Source organism: Hippoglossus stenolepis, chromosome 13, assembly GCF_022539355.2.
Source record: "Hippoglossus stenolepis isolate QCI-W04-F060 chromosome 13, HSTE1.2, whole genome shotgun sequence".
Lineage (NCBI taxonomy): Eukaryota > Metazoa > Chordata > Actinopteri > Pleuronectiformes > Pleuronectidae > Hippoglossus > Hippoglossus stenolepis.
In genome coordinates this window covers 10,393,363-10,413,585 of record NC_061495.1, presented here as the reverse complement: position 1 = coordinate 10,413,585, position 20,223 = coordinate 10,393,363, and the positions used below count along the sequence as shown (strand labels likewise).

At 43.0% G+C, this 20,223-nt stretch overlaps 1 protein-coding gene across 1 annotated transcript in view; it reads left to right on the top strand.

Moving 5' to 3' along the window:
* The first annotated feature begins 30 nt into the window (after positions 1–30).
* Positions 31–20,223, top strand: part of abca12 (ATP-binding cassette, sub-family A (ABC1), member 12) — a 51,085-nt gene continuing 30,892 nt past the window's right edge. Inside the window, exons 1-22 of the mRNA XM_047342620.1 lie at positions 31–94; positions 851–993; positions 1,126–1,256; positions 1,565–1,707; positions 2,725–2,892; positions 3,101–3,318; positions 4,087–5,034; positions 5,113–5,219; positions 6,366–6,472; positions 7,587–7,786; positions 8,104–8,180; positions 9,528–9,658; positions 12,219–12,389; positions 13,659–13,823; positions 14,075–14,270; positions 15,145–15,284; positions 16,388–16,507; positions 16,692–16,782; positions 17,168–17,347; positions 17,779–18,115; positions 18,985–19,099; positions 19,731–20,060. Coding sequence (XP_047198576.1) covers positions 32–94; positions 851–993; positions 1,126–1,256; positions 1,565–1,707; positions 2,725–2,892; positions 3,101–3,318; positions 4,087–5,034; positions 5,113–5,219; positions 6,366–6,472; positions 7,587–7,786; positions 8,104–8,180; positions 9,528–9,658; positions 12,219–12,389; positions 13,659–13,823; positions 14,075–14,270; positions 15,145–15,284; positions 16,388–16,507; positions 16,692–16,782; positions 17,168–17,347; positions 17,779–18,115; positions 18,985–19,099; positions 19,731–20,060 — 4,281 coding nt within the window. The 5' untranslated portion in view covers position 31. The remainder of the gene's footprint in view (positions 95–850; positions 994–1,125; positions 1,257–1,564; positions 1,708–2,724; positions 2,893–3,100; positions 3,319–4,086; positions 5,035–5,112; positions 5,220–6,365; positions 6,473–7,586; positions 7,787–8,103; positions 8,181–9,527; positions 9,659–12,218; positions 12,390–13,658; positions 13,824–14,074; positions 14,271–15,144; positions 15,285–16,387; positions 16,508–16,691; positions 16,783–17,167; positions 17,348–17,778; positions 18,116–18,984; positions 19,100–19,730; positions 20,061–20,223) is intronic.

The following is a 20,223-nucleotide window of genomic DNA, read 5'->3' as shown; positions in this document are numbered from 1 at the left end:
GTGAGTAATATTTGTTGTGATTTCAGGTAATATGAGTCTCTGGGCACGTTTTGAGAGGGCATCACTACAAGATGTTCCTATGCTCATTGGCCAGGTAAGGCTTTAAACAAGTGTATGAAAAGTTTTATCCATAGACTGTATATAAAGATGGCCGACGCATCTCCACTTCCTTCCACTATACAAAGATGGAGCCAAAATATATGAACGCTGCAATCTTGCGCATTCGGAGCCACAGTCGGTAATGTGGCGATCGGGAATTAACACTTGAACATACATTAGTGTGATAAGAACTAGCTAAATTGACAGAAACTGTCTTTGAGGAAACATTTTACATGTCCTTCGACTTTTTTAATTTCCTAACATGGATGAGATAGAATTTATTTTGAGCCTATGCTGCCAACCACCAGGGGGCGATAAAGAGGCTTTGGCTTCACTTTTGGGGAGCAGTCATGTCGTCATCTTTATAAACTGTCTATTTTATCTCTTTTTAAGAAAGTTTGATGTAAGATCACAAGTGGAAATATATAATATATAAGAGTGGAATATAAAAGGCAGGTCAGCAAGTCAAACATTACATGACATTCCAAAAAATGCTGATAAAACATCTGTTGATACTGGAATGGTCGGCCAACGCCCGCTCACAAACCACACCTTGCATTATAGTCATGGGATTATTGAAACGTGGTATCTTTAATCATCACAGAGAAACAAACACAAAAAAGAACACGATTTTAATGCTCCTATCAAAGTGTGTGTCCTGTACTCTGCCTTGTCATCATATCTGATGGGTCTGATAGATTTACCAGAATAAATATATAATAATATATAATTTCCCCTTCTTTTTTGTCAGCTGGGAAGACTTGTGAGCATGTTCTTCATGGGAATGCCAGACTTGCAGCAGTCGATTGGTTCATCTATGGGGGTCTTCACTCGCCTGTCCCCTCTCCTGCAGCAGTTGATGAGTGGCAAGGCCGACCAACACATGTGGGACAAGTGGGTTCAACTGGGTTTAACTAATTTGTGCTGGTTAATTTCCATGCTTTAAATGTCTGTGTGAGATGATAGTACATTTTGAATTCTGTATTTATTCATTTCAATCACCAATATTCACGTGTTTTATCACAGCCTTGAAAAGATGCTTCAATCCCTACTCTCATCCCTCGAGGGAACGGAGCTGTGGCACAATGTCTCATCTGTCGTCCCGCTGTTTGAGAAAATCCTCGGGAGTTTGGTGAACAACATGCAAGCACAGAATGGTAAGAACACCACGAGACAGCGAGGCTATTATCTCACCTGTTGAATAGCCTGGACAAGGATATGGACTGTTCCTAGGCTGAAAATGATCATTCATGATAAATCATCAAGAAGGAACATGACTCCTACTGTGTGTGCAGTACATGGCAAATAATAAACAGACATTACACCTGTAGATCTGGTTGGCCTTGCAAAGCAAACCTTACAATACCTGAAACTACTTCTTTATTTGATTTGATTTACCTGCTGTTTACCTGTGTATATTTATTAGGTAATGCCATTCATGTGAATCTAATCTTTTCTTCTTCAGTGTTGCTACTAAGCCTTCAGACTCCTGTGGTAACCTTGATGAGGGAAGTTGCACGTTCGGTGAATACCAGTCACTTCAACCTGTCGGAGGTCACGGAAAGAATCCAGGCTGCCATTGAGCACACGCTGCAGGCGGCTCAGCAGGTTAGACCGCCACTGTTCTCTGCGCTGTCGCATTTGTACATTCTGCATCGCTGTGTTCGACATTCCGTCAGCAGACACTGCAGTTAAAAGAACCAATCTGTGATCTTGGCGTCACTGATGATTCGTCGATAGCACGCAATGCAAGAGCACGGTGAAGACTGTTGTTCCTTGTAGGTGTGGAACCTTTCTTGTGCATTCTTATTTACCCCTCAAAGCTTTCTGACAGACAACAATCACATACCAGAACACCAAAAACCCTGTGAGCTGGTTCACTGGACATTTGGTCAGTAGTGAATGTGACACTGATAAGAACATCTGATGTAAGATCTAGAAGAACTAGAAGCAGGATTTTTTTTTGAAAGATACATTTTAACAATGTTAAAGAAAGTGATAAAAAAAATTTAAATGATTTAAAATTTAAAATGAGGTGCTATAAAATGAAATGCTCTCAGGGTCAAAAAAAGAACACTACATGGCTGTTGTATTGGATAACACTTGAATGTGCAGTTTTATCGAGTAAAGCGGTAACTGTGAAATGTTTTGTAGTTTATTTAAAATGGAAATAAAAAGTTTGACTTGCCATTATTTAGATAACTAACCCGGATCTGTCCAAATGCAGTAAAAGTACCAAAACTTTGTACAAAAACATAGAACAAATTATAAACTGTTGCTCAGTGTGTGTGTGGGTGTGTAGCTGCTGTGTCAGTCACAGAGTCGATGATACCTGTGTGAGACTCCTGCCCTTTTCTTTGTTTCCTCTAAACTTGCACAACAGAGAGATTATGATATTTCCCTCCTGCCTCCGCCTTTTGTCTCCCATCCACTTTTTTCTGTGTCCGTCTCTGTCTCACCTCTGAACTGGTGTTCTCTGAACAATGCAGCTGAAACACAATCAGACCTTTGACTTTTTTGTTACCATTTCTCTCTCTCTCTCTCTCTCTCTCTCTCTCTCTCTCTCTCTCTCTCTCTCTCTCTCTCTCTCTCTCTCTCTCTCTCTCTCTCTCTCTCTCTCTCTAGGCTAATGGCACACTGGGGTGCAGGGAAGCTCTCAGACCATGGGAGCCGGTCAGGGAGGGGGCCGGGTTGAGCCCTGCCTTCATGGCTATGTGGTGTAACATCAGCCTGCAGCCTGTTATCGAGGCCTATGCTGCAGCTATGACTCCCTACTCCCACATTAACATGACTGTGAGTAGATGCTACATTAAATGGGAAATTACCCAAAACAAATTGTATTTTTAAATAGTTTGTTTGAGCAGACTAAAATAACCAACATTGTGCCTAAAATATTCTTATTCAAGTACAGTTCAGAGTTGCACCACTTGGTGGCAGTGTTGACACACATAGAAAGCTGCCAGCTGCTAACAGTCCATTTCTCTGTGTGTTGCCTGCACAGCACATGGGCGTGGGACCGACGACTGTGAATGCCACAGCTGCCAGGATTGCCGAGACCATGCAGGCTCTGTACCACGTCATTGTCAACCAATCACTTGTGACAGAGCAGCTTATCTCAGCTTTCTCCATGCAGCTCGGGATGCTGGCAGGCCGGCCTCTGAGCCCAGAGGCGCAGCTTTACTGGAACAGGCAGCTCCAGGACGTACAGTTACAGAACAGGTGACTTATTTACAGCCGCGATCAGATTATGTCATAGCAGACACAGTGTTCAGAAGTTGCATTGGAACATCACGACATACTTTTCATCCCCTTCAGATCAGACAGTACAGGCTGCACTGCAAACATGTGTGAGGCAGTCATATCAACATGTGTTACAGCCACAAACAAAACCTACTGAACGTCACACAGTTTAAATCACGTTTTGCAGTGTTTTAATTGTGCAAATGTTCTGCATCCATTGTGCATTTTAACACACATGAACTCACTGCTCCATTTGTTGTTACAACATTATCCACAATGCACCAGTCAAGCCAATTCGATTCAATGCACAATCGCACAAGGAACTGGGAGCGACCACGCTTGCATTGGACTTGATTAATTTCTCTGGCTGAAAAATGCTGTGCCGATAGTGGCGTAACAATGATTCAGCTAAGTGCGATATCCTTTTAAAATTGATTTCCCTTTATACGCCAGCAGCAATAATGAGCCGGGCATGGTGATAATGATCACATTCTGTATATCGCCGGGAATCAATCAGGTCTGGCTACATGAGTTATAGATCATTTATCACAGTGGAGAGACTCAGCAATATGTTGTCGAGGAAAAAGGAAAACTAAGCGAAAGAAGAAACATTTCTTCTGGTCAAAAAGAGAGTTATGTGGAGTCATTGTGTTTAAGGAAAAAGTTAATTAAGTTAGTTCTTGGTCAGTTGTCAATAGATGTGCTTATATATTTTTAATTCATTCATTAACTCTCTCCCGTCCACAGCTTGTCTTCAATCAAAATGCTCACAGACGAGCTGCGTAAAGCGGTCCCATCCCTCCAGCCGTACATCGAGGCGGTGGAGAAGGCAATGTGTTTCTTCATCATCAACTCCCCTCTTCTTCAAAACAGCAGCACCTCCCAGGACCTCCTCAAACAGACAGCGATGATCTTCCTAACCTCTGCCAACATCACCGCAGGTGACATCTTCTCCGCGATGTCAGGGAACGTTTCCGGACTCAACGAGGCGTCTATTATTAACGCGATGAGAGAAGTTGTCAAACTCATGGCTGACCTGAAGATACTTGGTGATGACCCCATGGTTTACCGAGCCCTGGAGCAAATCCTGGCATCCAACGACACGGCTCTGATTGTGCGGAAGGTGGTGGAGCTGACTACGTGGTTGGGCTCCACTCGAGCGTCCGGATTGGATCTGCTGATGCAGGTGGTGCACAGAATGTACGACATCCTCAGGTCCATCTTGTCCCTCCTGACCAAGCTGAGCGTGCAAATGCCGGAAAATTCCGAGCTGTTCGAGGACCTAGCCGGGAACGTCATAGGAATGCTGAAGCAGCTGTTGAGCACCCCTGGTCTACTGTCTCCTATGCATCGGCAGCAGGGAATGTCAAGGCCACAAATGGCCAGCGCTAACCATTCAATGAGGGTCCGACACAAACGCGAGGCGCAGATGATGCAAATGAGGGACCCCATGGATGACTTCATTGACCTGTTCTACATCGACTACCACACCATGTCCAAAGCCCTCAACGTTGCTCCCACCACAGGAGAAATCTTGGAGACAGTCCACATGTTCTTTGCCAATCCCGATCTGAGCGTTGTGTTGAAGGGAGTTACGAGTGACATGCCGTGGGGCATGAACGCCTCTCGGGAAGAGACCATTGATGCCGCTCTTGTTGGGCTCTCCCTCTTCACATTGCCCAGTGCATTTCAGATGTAAGTATCATTAACATTTGGGTCAAATAGAGCTTTAAGGAATGAGGGATTTAAATTTCTTTGCTTACTCTTCCCCAGGTCGTCGGAGGATCTCCTGATGAGTGCTGTTGCTATGCTTACCGATGCCATCCCATTCTCCCCTGTGTTTAAAAATATCACCCGGGCTCTGGCCAACGAGTCTCAAGGTAACGTCAAAGTTCAGATCCGCCGTCTTCAGAGGCTTCTCAGGATCAGAGAAATTTACTCGGCACTAGTTAAACGGAGAATACCCAAGCGAACGCTGCTCTATCCTCCCAGTCTCTCGTAATTAACTTTACCTCCTGACTATGCAGCGAATTCGCTCCGCACTCATGCTCGGTCTAATTGTCGCGGCACTGTGGAGCCCACACTGATGCTGCAGCTTGATCTACATACCTGCTGCGACACCCTGTATATGTCTGCAGGAGCACAGTCTGCCAGCCCGTGCCATTAAAACCGCCACGCAGCTTGGAAGAGTGCCACCTCTCGCTCTGACCTTCTCCGCCATTGCGGGACAACGGGGAAGACCATAAAACGTTTTGTTAATGCCGTTGTTATTGTAAACATGATTATAGCCCGGCATAATTCATTCTGGAGATATGAGGAATAAGAGTTCACACCAGCTTAGCTCGAGCTCCCAAAGAGCCCAAGGCCATATGGCCCTTCTCCAGCAGAAAGCCACTCAGCACCTTTTTAAATCTCATTAGCAAAGTAGAATTCAATCACTTATCCTGTCCGCCCTCGCTAAATGTCTCCCCTCGCACTCGCACAAGTGGACATCTATGACCTCCTTTTTAATCGGCGCCTGTGTTTGTGCGATAATGTTTTTAGTGCGCTGAATCGTTTTGTAAGCAGCTCCACTTCTCCACAAAGCCGCTAATATTCTTCACACGCACACACACGCACACAGTGAACTGTAATTGCAAAGGCCTCTAGGTGTTGAGCCCCCTGAGATTCAACATCAACATTGTCTAATTTTAGCCTAATTAAATATTCTGTCATCACGTCTCGCTACCTGAGGTGGTGTCTTTCTTAGGGCTTGTCAGATGTGTTTTAATGCACGACATCATCTGGTACTTCTGGCTCCGTCAGTGCCGCGCCGGGCCTCGCTTTTAAGAGCGCCATTTGCTGCTCGACACTCACCCCTGCAATGGCCCGAGTCGTAATGAAGCCCAGCGGGATGCCATGTTGTTCTGTCACCTTTCAGACCTTACTGACCTCTTTTCCCCTTTTCCGTCCCATCTGTTCATCTCATAACCTCTCTAACCCTTTTGTCCCTCCCTCTCTCTCACTCCTCCCTCCTCCCTTCACAGAGATCCTGATGCTCATGCAGCAGACCATCCAAACAGCAGCTGAGCTCTTCCAAAGCAACATGACCGACCAGCAACTCCAAGAGAAACTTACCCTCCTGAGATCCCAGGTCTCTGCATTACCCCTGACGCTTTGACACAATCATCATTCATCAAAATCAGGGAATTTTAAAACAAGACGGTCAATATCCCTTGCACGTTTAATGGTCTTCCGCACTAATTTGATGATAAGTTGCCAACCACCAGTCGATGTTAGCGGCCACCAGTAGAGGGACGTATCATCAGTTGTGTACCTTAGCTTCATCGGGTATTTGGGCCTTTTAAACACAAGACACCCCCTTCTAAGGCAGGCCCACCACAGGCTGATCCGACCTGGGGGTGTTTACATGTCCCTAACGCCTTGGGGCCCAGTTCAGATCTTTCCTCCTGATCCAGAGCCATCGGCTGCAGCGTTCTGCAGACTGTGATGTTTCTTTTATGGTTTGGGTGCAGGGCTTATCCATGCTTTCCTTGCTCTTTGTAGTGGCTGAAAACATTGACAAGATGAAGCTTTTTAATCAGCAAAATTTTATTATAAGTAATTAACATTTGAATTATTTTGATAATGCAAAGCGTACAGCTGCAACACAACACTTATGCTATTGGGGCTAAGACACTCTCATATGCACCAATATGACAAACGTGTCCAGTTTTATAAGGGTGTTCATGCCGTCTCAGTTATGACTCTTGAGAGTTGTTGACCTAAAGTCTAATAAAGTCAATTGGCAGTTAAATTCTAGCAAAATACGGCTGCGACATGGACATGAATATTCAACAATTACAACGTCATTGATACATTTGGATAAAGTGTGTTTTCATTGATGCTGACAGTGATGCTGATATATTTTTAGATTAAATGTCAAAAGCCATTATTTTATGTTCCAAAAAAAAGGCAGCAACTTATAAATCATCAGGTTATTCAAAGTTTTGCTCAGACCTGAATGGTGGAGCAAGAAGTTAGAATTATAGACCGAGAACTTCCCTGAAAAAGAAAATCTGCCTAATCAAATTTCTTTATTTGGATCGGATTTATTTTTTAAAACCTAAAGTCCTGAAATGAACAATCTAGTTAAACACACCAACGCCACCGTGGGTTGCAATTCATGACTAACCCAATTTGGCTGCATTTGTTTGACGAGACTCCAGAAGCTCCTCATGGTGACTTACGTGACTGATTTGTCGTAGGTGTGCGCCTTGGAGAACACGGAGACGATGAATCAGCTGCTGTGGTTGCTCTCTATAGAGCGTGGTCAGCTGTGCCGCACTATCCTGCCCAGCCTGCAGATCCTGGCCGAGAGCCTGCTGATAAACGCCAGCGCGCTGACTGATGCCGTCTTCCAGAGTTTCATTGGGGAGCCCAAAACCTACAACATCGATTTGGACTGGTACTGGCTTTGTCTTCATCCTTTGCAAATGTTTTTCTCTTAATGGCTTTCTACTGCGGTTTTTACTCCTCACCTATCTCTTTTAGTCTATTCTCCTAAAAAGCAGCAGGGAGTTTCAAAACACAAATTTCACCCCACAGGATTTTTAAAGTCAATGAAATTTAAAGCTGATTCCATGACTGTATTTATGTATGTATGTATTTATTTATTTATTTCTCTCTCTCTCTCTCTCTCTCTCTCTCTCTCTCTCTCTCTCTCTCTCTCTCTCTCTCTCTCTCTCTTTCTCTCTTTCTTTCTTTCTGTGTGTTTGTGTACAGGACGTCTGTGTTGGGTCAAGGTTTGGGCTTTAACACCAGCAACCTGCGCTCTCTCAACATTAACGTCACCTCCCCAGGTGAGACATTAGTCTGTATTTTACAGCTGTTTTATGTAACATTATGATATTAGGGATGGGACAATGTGTTTTTTTTTTTTCTCAATATGATTCAGTACACAAGAACTATGATTTGATTATTACAATACAGCGACAGAGGATGACTGCAGAATACTTATTCCTAATGTTCCCTTTTCTAGCACCAGTTTCGTGATGGGTAATTCTCAAGATGAATCAGGTTCAAGAAATGTAATCTGAAACTGAAATAGAAACCTTAAGTTAGAAGCAGATATTAACTTGAATGGCCCAAAATAAAAACTCCACTGAGTCCAAATTCAGTCAAGCTGCATCAAATTTCATAAACTCTAAGACATTCGTTCTCTAAATAAGTCTAATGTTTCTCATCAAGAACCATAAATAATTCACTGAGAAACTGAAAAATGTCAAAAACATAAGAAGGAAGAAAGAAAGTGTGAAAAGAAAATCCTGGATCCGCTTCTTTGTCCAGATCAGCCCCGTAATTTAGTGGTTTTCTTTCATCTTCATGTCCCATCTTTCCATTCGAAAACGTTTTGTATAATTCTTATAATTCTTCTGAGAAACAAACAAACAAACAAATGGACAGGAGTGAAAACCTAACCTTGTGATCAGAGGTAGTAAAACCCTCTCACATATAACCAGTTATATGCAAACTAATCCAGTGCAGGTAACTGTGCTTAAAAAACTCAAATCTATATGATATTTTCATTGTAGTTTTTTTATGATCCAAAGCTTTTAAACTGTTCAAAATGTAGGATTCAAGGCTTTGGTCCCATTTGTATTAAAATGGCAAAGTCTGCCTGGTCGACTATGAGCACATCACAAACCTTGTTTCCATGACAACCGACAGCTCATTTCATCTCACCTGTTGCCCGCTCGTGTCTTTTTGTATCTTATGTCCCCGCTCCGCTCGTCTCTTGATCATCTAACAACTTATTAGAGCAGCATATTCATCCATTGTCACCTTGTCCACGATTGTTGCTCCAGTAAACACGTTTGAAGACCTGGCTGGAAACATAATTACAATCCTGAGGCATCCTCTCTCATTGCGAATGGCTGGATGAGAAAACATGCCACCGAATTGTTGTTCTCTCTTTTCTTTTTAAAGAGCAGTTTCTGTATAAAAGCTGTTTCGGCAATTGGCAATAAAAACAAATAAATCCGTTTGGGAAAACACTTAAACCAGCTGCAGCATCCATTCTGTGATAGGAAATGTAACTGCTCTACAGCATGAATTATGAAATCTTATAAAACTAGATATTAAGTTTCAATATATAAAGAGAAAATAAAAACTCTTCGGCTCACACTTCTATGACTTTCACTTCCCAGGAGTGGTGACGGTCGGAGAGTTGCTGAGAGATAAAGCTGCCTTTGTTCAGGATGTTCAGCGGCACATGGATTTCGATCCAGCAGCTCTGCACCTGCTGATGGGAGCCGTTGTACCAAACAACAATTTAGAGGTGAGCCAGCTGGATCCCCATTAAGCATCCTCTTAATAGCAGCACATACTGTAAGTGTGCAAGCAAACATGAAGTCACCGCCTCAAGCTGGGCTCAGACAAGAGGAGTTTTGGGCCTGGAACCACAGAATCATCGGGGCCGTCATGACAATTATCAAGCATGGTCGATATTTAGGATTTAAAATCTGTCTGTACTAGCGGAACCAAAGAGAGGAGCATGGGCGAGCTTTTTGAAATGGCGTCCGCAAAACAAGCTACTGTACGAGGGCAGTGCAGAGCATTACAAGCTAGTAGGTCAGACTACTCGACAAGTCAACTATAAAAACCGTCGACACATTGTTGTGCATTGTTGTAGACTAGTTGTTCATCTGTGGGTTTAGCATGGTACAGTAGTTTAATAAAGCAGTGGCAGAGGCATCTACAGCAGATGGGCAGCAGGGGGCACTGTTGTTGTTGACAAGTAGTTGACAGGTCAGAGTTGTCATGGATGACTTTAACAAGGCAGTGTGGGCGAGACAGTAGCTGACATGTGGAAGTAAACATGGTCACATGAGCAGATTCAGACGCTCGACTAAAATCAACAGTGTGGGAATACTTTACAAGAACAGATACAACTGGAGTAGTCGTGATTACTAATGTTGACAAATATTAAACTGAAATTAAAAAAATCTAAATCTCACTGAGGAATAGACAGTGTTGACCATGTCTCCCCAATCTTTTTCTCATCCAGACTTGTTTATTCTGCTGTCAATTTATAACCCGACAAAGCACTATTATTATTATTATTATTATTATTATTATTATTATTATTATTATTATTATTATTACAGATAGAGCAAGAGCTCAAACATGTGTGTCACGTTTGTTTCCTCGTGTCAAAGTGGTGACATAAGGGGGTAATCTTAAAAATATCCTGTAGTGTGTGACGTGCCATTGTTTTTTAAATGGTGTTGTTTGTGCATGTTTGAGATATCTGTGAAGATTCTCCTCTGGTTTGTTATTCAACACCATTTCTTAATTGGTCAGGGTCGTACAACTCCTGTAGTCTGAGCTCGGCTTCGGTGAACCTGAGGACACACAGAATTTGCCGGTGCAAAGAAGCCTTGTTCCCGTAATCCTCAGCAAATAATGTCGACCAAGGTCCAATTTTTCCCTTCTCATATTTCCCCACGTATCATTGCAGGCTGTGGGGTGCAGCAGACCTTCTATAGCTTCAATAATGTGCCATGTTTTAATTAGCATGTGCTGTAGACTTAATATTGCATCGGAGTATTGTTTTTTTTCTTGAAGCCTGTACAGCCTGTACACTTTGCTGAAGGCTGCTGCTGCGTGATGCAATTTACAGTAAAATGTAACCTCACTTTCATTTCCAGAGAACCCTGTAACCTTCTGCTAATGGCACAGAAGGTGCCTTTTGTAAAGCACGCCTGTTCTATTAAATACAATATCAATCAGTCTTAAAAAAAACCCTACTGTTGACGTTACAGTACAATGGAGACGGATTTACAGGCCCAATCAAAATCACTCCACGGAGCATTTCTCCAGAGCAGACATGACTTAGTGGAATAAAAGGCTGTCGTCTGAAAGTCTTTGCTGGTACGACTGCAGGAAAAAAGTGCACTTAAATGGAGTTTATCAGACACATTATTGTCTGCACGCTGCGCAGGTGAGTGAAATACGACTAAATGGAGTTGCAGCCGACCTGTGCGACTCGCGAACGTCCTTTCAATTGGAGCAAACACATTTCCATAATTGCCAGCTCCAAGAACAATTGGATGCGGTTGACACTTGACACGTGTTTGATTACCGACCATTCTTGAGGTAAAATTGACCCGTCCCCACACATAATACATGTTGTCATTGTTTTTTTTAACCAAATGGAGGAGAACTTAGATCCATGTGAGTCTGGAGCTGCACCTGAACCTGACAACATCCTGTTTTTAGGGTCAAGACTCTACCCGAGCCCGATGCAGTTAATGAAAGCTGCAGTTTGTGTCCCTGAAACACACGTTTATCACTTGTTTTCCCTGATTACAGACGTGCAGTTTAAAAACATCAGCCTAGCCAACATGACCGACCCGACCAAACTACTTGTCAACAATTTGTCTGAAGGTGGTGCAGTGGATGGCGCATTCACTTAGATTTAGCATGTTCTTCCCGTGTCTATATGGGTTTTCTTCGGGTACTCCAGCTTCCTTCCACTTAATTGGAAACATCAGTGTGAATGGATGTTTGTCTGTAAATGTCGGACCTGGGACACACTGGTGAACTGTCCAGGATGCACCCCGCCTCTCGCCCAGTGTCAGCTGGGATTGGCTCCTGCTCCCCTGTGACCCTCAAAGGATAAACGGTATAGATAATCGATGGATGGAATTTTTGTCCGGAAGCCTGTTCACTGTAAAAAGCCAACCATGAAAGTAGGAATCTTGTATCAACTACACAGATGTGCTATAGGAGAATTGCTCGTGTTTATACCTTTCTGCAGTTCAGCGCATGATGTACCATCTCCTGTTTCCTCTGTCACCTCTTTCCACAACTGTCTTTTGTCTCTTTTGGAACAGATCCTGTCCTGGTTGGTGAACCTGCGTCAGTGCAACTCCACATCCTCGGTGAACATGAAAGCGTCAGACGCGGCCATCTTAAAGACCTTCTGCTCCATGAGTGCGGAGCAGTGGTACAGCTTTTCACTGCTGATGGTGCGCCACCTCAACATGGAAAAACTCCTCTACAGAGTAAGGCTCCGTCTTTTGTCCTCAGACAAGATAAACAACATGGTTTACTGTGGTTAAATGTCTTCACGTTGTGGTGAACGTGTGAATGTGATGATTGGACATTGTCCTCTAACAGCCGAGTGGTTAAAGAAAATCGTTTTCTGTGGGTCCCGATGCACGTTGGATTCTACGGTGTGTTTGTTTGAGGGATAGATGAGAAAAGCTTTTATGTGAGAAAACGTTTGTTCACCAGACAAAGCTCTCTCTGTCACACAGTAAAAAAAATATATTTCTTACTGTAGCTGATTCCATTTTATTCATGACAGAAAACACTGTCCATCCCCAAAACTTCATAAAACTATTCCTGTTTGAATATGAGACTTATCAAGATGTAGTTGCATTGATGTATTAATTAATAAGTGTAATGGTTTTCAAAGGGATCCTCTTTTAAATCGTCTCTCTACTTCATGTGCAACGTTTTCTCTATTTAAGACGGATTTCACTTACTTTTGATTTAGTAGGTAAGGCTTGTCGCACATGACAAGAAGTCTTCAGTCCACTGTATGCTATCTGCCTTGCATCAAACATATAGCATCATAGTTGTGTCCTCATATCATTTCAGTATTTCCGCTGGAGGACAACGCGGAGCTGAAAGAAGTGTGAATTCTGACATTCATCCATTCATTCCAGATAAAAGCTAACACGGCTTTGTGCCTTGTTACTTTGTAGTACTGCTAAATTTAGCAGCATGTAATTTCCCTAATAACTGAAACTGCTGATGCACAGTGCTACTGGGTTGAAATTACACCTTGAGTGGCTTTGTTGAATTCTATTGGCATAATGTTGCTTGTACATGCAGCACTACAGTGCAAGAATTTACAAAAAACAAAAATCAAATGATGTCTAAATACAATGGAAAAAAGCAATGACAAGGACAAAGAGGTAAAAGTGAGAAATGCTGAAATATGATGAAGAGAGAAGTGGAAAGGATATTTGTGATGTATGTATGTAACTTATAAAACATATATTCTCATTAGAGTTTTTATTTTGAGGAAAGACCTTCATTATTTAAACACTTGAATTCAATTAACTTTAAGTTTTAAATATATCTTCCAGAAAATGCGACCTATTAAGCTTAATAGTGACATTTGCAAGATAAAGTCATACATGAGTAAAGACCCTGGGCTTTGTTAGCATGAAAAACAACCACGGCTTCCACAGCTTCAAAGATGAAGAGGGAAAAGAGAAAAGAGCAATGGAAGTGTTTGAATGTTGATGTGTTTCTTTCAGGTGGTGCTGTCTGAAGAGATGCAGAGCCTGGTGGTGGTTATGCTTCAGCTAGCTGAGACTCTAACTGACATGATGAACAACATTCTTCCCACAATCAACACCCTGCAAAGCTACCTGCTCTCCATCCAAGACCTCAACCTGATGGCCAACAACGAGTTCAACCTCGTGCGTATACTCTTTACGTCTGTTCAGCTTCACACACCATGTATTCACACAAGTGTCAACTTGCACCAGCAATAACGAGGGATCCAAATATTTCGGTGCTCTAGAATCCTCCTCTGACTCTTCTCTGCTGTGTAACGCTGGTTCACGCAGCATCAAACTGTTTTCGAGGAGCCTTCAAATGGAATTCTCGTATTCACATGACAAAAAGGAAATTATAAAATATTTATCTCAATCTCTGTTCCCCCCCGCAGATGTCCAGAGGAGATAAATCATCCATCTCTACCAAGGCTACGTTCGTCACCATCTCTCGAGCGCTGTGCAGTAATGGTATCATGGCTCTGTTTGGAATCTCCAAGCTGCCCCCCATGTCGGAGCCGAACCCTTCCTTCCCTAGCGGCCAGTGGAAGGAGGAGATGATCGATCGCTTCAAGATTCCACGAAATGCCAGTATGTAGGGAGGAGGAGACGCGTGGGGCGTGTGGAAACTGATTTGTATTGTCGGTGCAGGCACTATTCTTAGATGTTGAATGCACTGATTGTGAGTCGCTTCGGATAAAAGCGTCAGCTAAATGACATGTAATGTAACATGTGAATATTTGGTGTTGATATCCAGTATTTTCAATGGATTATATTGCTATCAAATGCATTCCTTTGCAAAAGCAGCAATCACTTATGTTAGAATGTTGAAAAGAAAGGGATGTTTTCCCATTTTTACGAGGTTGTTTTTCTCTTTCTTAGAGAATCCCAACTTTCCATTTGCCCTAAATTAAATTGTGATACGTGCTGACACAGAAAGTGGAAATTCAAAAACACCATCTTTCTGACTCCTGGGATATGTTTCATTTCATTTGCCTCTTTGACAATTCACAAAGTATTCAGGATTGAAGGATGAGCCTGGTGATCACCATGGTAAAGAATATGAAGAAAAATGAATGTAATAGACTCCTCCTTAGGTCAGGCCCCACCCCTCCACAAAATTCCATGGGAATCACTTTAGTAGTTTTTCAGTAAACCTGCAGACAGACAAACCAAAGGCAATAAAAACACAATCTCTTTGGTGGATGTAACAAATGAATTGATCCCAACATCAATTATTGTTGAAAGTACCCAAGTTGATTGAACACTAGTCTCAGGAATGAATGGGCTCGGGGCTCAGCGCGGGGATGTTACTAAGCCGTACGACTCTTTCCTGGTTTTAATCCTTTCAATGGATTTTTGACAGAAAGAAAATATCAAACAACAGCAGCCTTATTCTTTCATCTTAAAAATTATCCCTTATAAAGTCTTAAAAAGAATTGCCCTCCTCTTCCTCCCCCTGTAGCTCCCTTCTGCACGAACATGTACCTGGAGATGGTCAACACCACAGGAGGAGCCATCGCCTGGGCCTTCCTCAAACCAATGCTGATGGGGAAAGTCCTGTACACCCCTGACACGCCCATCACGAGAGACATAATGGAGAAGGTATGTAGCAGATATAAATTCATACACGTTACCTCCTCTGCCCTTTAATCCAATCCAGGTGATACTCACTCGAAAGACCATAATATATACGATATAAAAACAAAATTCAGGTTTTTAAACGTTATCTTTGTTAAGACTGGAAATTATTTACCAGTCTATAAAAATTACTGGAATTTACAATGTATTAGGGCCATGTTTTTCTAGGTTTCGAGAAAAAAGTCATAATATTACAAGAATAACGTTGTAATATCAGGAGATTAAAATAGTAATGTTTCGAGAATGAAATTGTAGTATTAAGAGAGATAAGAAAAAAACCCATAAACATTTGTTGAGGGAAATTAACAGAAATGAGAACCAGTGCTTGCTGGAGTCTCATAAGTCGTGATACTTATGATAATGTGGAGCTAATGTGCCAAAGTATGAGATTATTTGTGGAACCTTGAGTAAACTTATCTTCTGATATTTCCTCTCTAAAATGAGCCTAAAATTATAGCTTTATTCTTGTAAAATTAAGACTTTTTTTCTTGTAATATTACAACTTCATTCCCAAAAATTATTTTTCCTCAACATGGCCCTGAAACTCGTAGTGACTCTCCCTATTAAGATTGCATCTCCAATTTTTCCTCTCCTTTTTTCTCAGTTGAAACATCTCACTGTCAGCAGCTCTGGGGATTTGTGCCTTCATGACCATCATGAACTTTATTTTCTAAATCCTAGAAAAAAACAAAATCTGTGGCAAAATGTGTTGCCACTGCTATTTCTAGCTCTTCTAGGCTGTGTTTACCTCTTAAGTCCCTGTGTAACCCCCCACTGGGAGCTACTGAGTAAGAAATGTAGTTCCAGGGAGTTTATGCATCACTGTCTTCTACTTAGGTTCTTTTTTTGTCCAAGCTTGACTTTGTTTTTAGTCTACTGCTGCCCTCATGCATCAGACAGACACACACACACACACACACACACACACACACACACACACACACACACACACACACACACACACACACACACACACACACACATGCACACACGCAAGGGAGGTTATGGACTCTGGCTGATACAGCAGCCATTTCACATGTTCTCGTCCTTGTCCCCACCTCTCCCAGGCCAATGCCACCTTGCAGGAGTTTGCGAATCTGAGGAAGAACTCACAGGACTGGATCCAGTCCTCCAACTACATCATCAATTCTGCTGAGCTGCTCAGCAACACTCTGCCGATGCTGCAGGTATTTGAAAAAATAAAATAAGTCAGAGCTGTCTTCTGCATATCTGATTATCTTTGCCGGCTCGCTCTCGTCTGCAAGTCGAGAGATAAACTTTGCCGTGGTCCTCAAACATGATTCGGCATCTTGAATGTTGATGTTGTGAATCATCTCTTCCGCTCTGTCTCTCTCTCTCCCCTCCCGTCAGAATTCCCTCAGCAACTCCTTTGTGAAGAATTTCATTGAGATGCAGACTGACATCGATGTCGGCAGAATGAAAGACACACTTAGCAGCTTCTGTGAGTGAAGGTCTTACACTTTTGTAAGCAGCAGATACCGGGCGTACCTTTATGTTCCTGCCTCCCTTATTGACTGTTCAAATAGCCACAATGTCAGAACGTAGGCTAATAGGAAACGTTACCCTCGTTTTAACATGATTCTCTTTGGCTGTCTCTGCTTGATATGATTATACATGTCAGTCATCTTTTTTCTCCAGGAGGTCTGACGTTGACATGCAGACGCTTAATTAGATTACCTTGTATTGTCAGAGTGTATTTCTATTTTAGCTAAGATGTAAATTAACAGGAACAGACACAGTAAATATCATTATTTTAATTTGGATTGACGGCAATCAAAGACAAATTTTTACTTTGCACGCTTCATGTCTTTCTTGTCTCTCCAAAGCTAACATGACTGTGATGCTGGAGAAGAACAAACAGATACTGAATCAGATTACCACCCTGTCCACCCTGATGGTCGACCTGTCCTCCTGTATCAAGTTCGACCGTTACCGTGGCTACGACTCTGCAGAGCAGCTCAACCACGAAGCTCAGGAACTCGCCAAAGATCGCAATCTCTACGCAAGTGAGTAAATGTGGTGTATAATGGACATAGAGGAATGTCCACATTAAAAGACATTAAAGATTGGTTGACTTCGGTGCTCGGGATGGAGGCGTGAAGGTGAAGCAGTTCAGCCTAAATAAAGTAGTGCCAGCCCGTTTAAAATCTTAAAATCAATCCTGAATTTGACTGGAAGCCGGTGAGAGGCTAGTGCTGGTGTAATATAATCCCACTTTCTGGTTCCAGTTAGAGAGCAAGCCGCTACATTTTGTACTGTGACTTTTAACTTTGATCCATGTCCCATCCACTAACCTGGAGAAGGCAGGGTTTTTTTACCTGGACTGCAGCCAACCACTAGCTTGCCATCGAGACATTTTGGCTTCACTTTTGGGGAGTTGTCATGTCGTCCATCTTTATATACAGTCTGTGCAATGACATTAATCTTGTCCTTTAAGGTGTCATCTTCAAGCTTCCCAAAGGTGACGGCTCAACCAAGAACCGTCACGCCAGGTCTTCCTCCAACGCATCTTCCGAATCGTCCCTGCCTCCCCAAGTTAGCTACACTATCCGCATGCACATGGACAACGTCATGCGTACGGATAGAGTGCGGGAGGCCTACTTTGTGAAGGACCCCCACCTCCTGGCCAGGCAGACCATGCGCTACAACCGGGGCTTCGTGTATCTGCAGGAGAACATCGACCGGGCCATCATCGAATCCCAGACCGGGAAGAGAGTCACGGAGCCGGCCGTGCAGCTGCAGCCCTTCCCCTATCCGTGCCATTTGCGTGATGAGTGAGTCCCCTCAAATCCATAGATGCACATACATGTACATGTACACAAATACGAGCCACAATTGAAACGTAAAGAAACAAATGATCCCTGAGCGGACGCACAGGCGATGATGTGGAATAATGCATGCTCCCTCATTATTAATTTACCACCCGGGTTCATTCACGAGAACATTTCACGTTATAATTGGCTCCACATCAAGTAGAAAGAATATTCACTTTTGTTGTGCATTCACCGAACATGTATACAACACTCAGACACCCTTCAAGCCTTTAATACCCACTTATAAAGAACAACACTCATCTGTGCAGCGTAGATATCCAGAATTAACTTGTGCATCGATACACAATGTTGTGTCTAATAAATCACGCCAGAACGTAATGCCCGTGTCGGTGCTCGGCCCCCGAGTGTGACTTAAGACGCCGCTGATATCTCATCTACGAAGCACTAGTGGGCCACTGTCTTTGGCTCGCTGCCTTCTGAACAACTGTAAGATACGATGATCCTCGACTCTCTATCCTTCTGATTTATTACTCAGCTCAGTTTCTGACATGATAGCTGTGAAATATGGACGTGCGGCATTAAATATTCCAAACACTAAATTCCCCATGTATCGGGCCCCGAAAACTGAAAAAAAAGAGCTAAAATTGAGAGGCATTTATTTTGCGTAAATAACACAAAGATCAGAACATTGCTGTCAAAAAATCCCCCCCGAACCCTCCCTCGATGTTGCTCCCGCGCTCTGCATCTCTTTCCGTCTCTGTCAAGCTGGTGACTGAGTGATGGACCTTTTCATCTCCTCTCCTTGACAGTGATTGGATGTTCGTTTTCCCCCAGTTTTGACGAACGCTCGGCGTCTCTGTATTCCCCAGGTACCTGGAGGCCATCTCTTTTGTCTTCCCGATCATGCTGATGTTAGCATGGGTGCTCTTCATCGCCGACTTTGTGAAGAAGCTCGTGCACGAGAGAGAACTGAGGCTGCACGAGGTAAGGGCTAAAAGATGATGAAATGCCCCGCTGTATTTTTGCATTCAGCAGGGACCTGTGGGTTTTCATGACTTGCTGTTATAATAGGGTCGGCTGGTTGTGTTAATCAATCACTGACAAATACGGATTATTTCTGTTGAGCAGTTGACGGCAGGGAAAGACTTTACTTTTCTCTCTGAAACTTGAGCTTCCTCCTCTTTCCCATTCTTATACCTCCAGACTGTTACATGTATTTTCTCGTCTTCACTGCTGTAAACGTTCACAGACACCAGTAAAAAACACAAAAACTATTTTTATTCCTCTGTGCCGGCAACAGCCAGTAGAAGGAGGCTTTATTCACTTGGATTAACTACTGATTAGATTGATTAGACAGAGGCCAGAGGTCAAGGTGACAGTGGCCTCATGAAACATGTTTTTGTGTTCTTTAACATGATATCTCAAGTGTGCCTTTAAGCTAGTTCTTCAACTTTTGACCAGTTGGATGCAAAGATGATTATATTTCATTGGTCAAAGGTAACAGTGACCTCATATGAATCTGGACATTTTCTTTATCTCGACTGAATCTGTACTGTTTGGCGCATATAACCGTGGTTTTTATTTTTAACCCTTTCTTTTCCTTCTTGCCCCACAGTACATGAAGATGATGGGCGTCAACCCGCTCAGCCACTTCTTTGCCTGGTTCGTGGAGTGCGCCACCTACCTGGGGGTGACCATCATCATCCTCACGCTGGTGCTGAAATACGGCAAGATCCTGCCCAACAGCGATGGCTTCCTCATGTTCCTTTACCTGTGCGACTATGGCCTGAGCATCATTGCCTTCAGCTTCCTGGTCAGCTCCTTCTTCGACAAGACCTACATCGCGGGCCTGAGCGGCAGCCTCCTCTACATCCTCTGCTTCTTCCCTTTCATCGTGGTCATGTCTATGGAGACAAAGCTCACCTTTTCCCAGAAGAGCGCTATGGTGAGGATATGTGTAGAAGCTTCAAACACCAAATAATGCAATTTGCTCTGGAAGAGAGGTTGAAGGAGGAGATAAGGAGCGTATAAGGAGTAGTATTGTCATTTCATTTCATTACAAAATTGTATTTACTCTATCCATCTTCAAAAAACTATTTTACTGATAT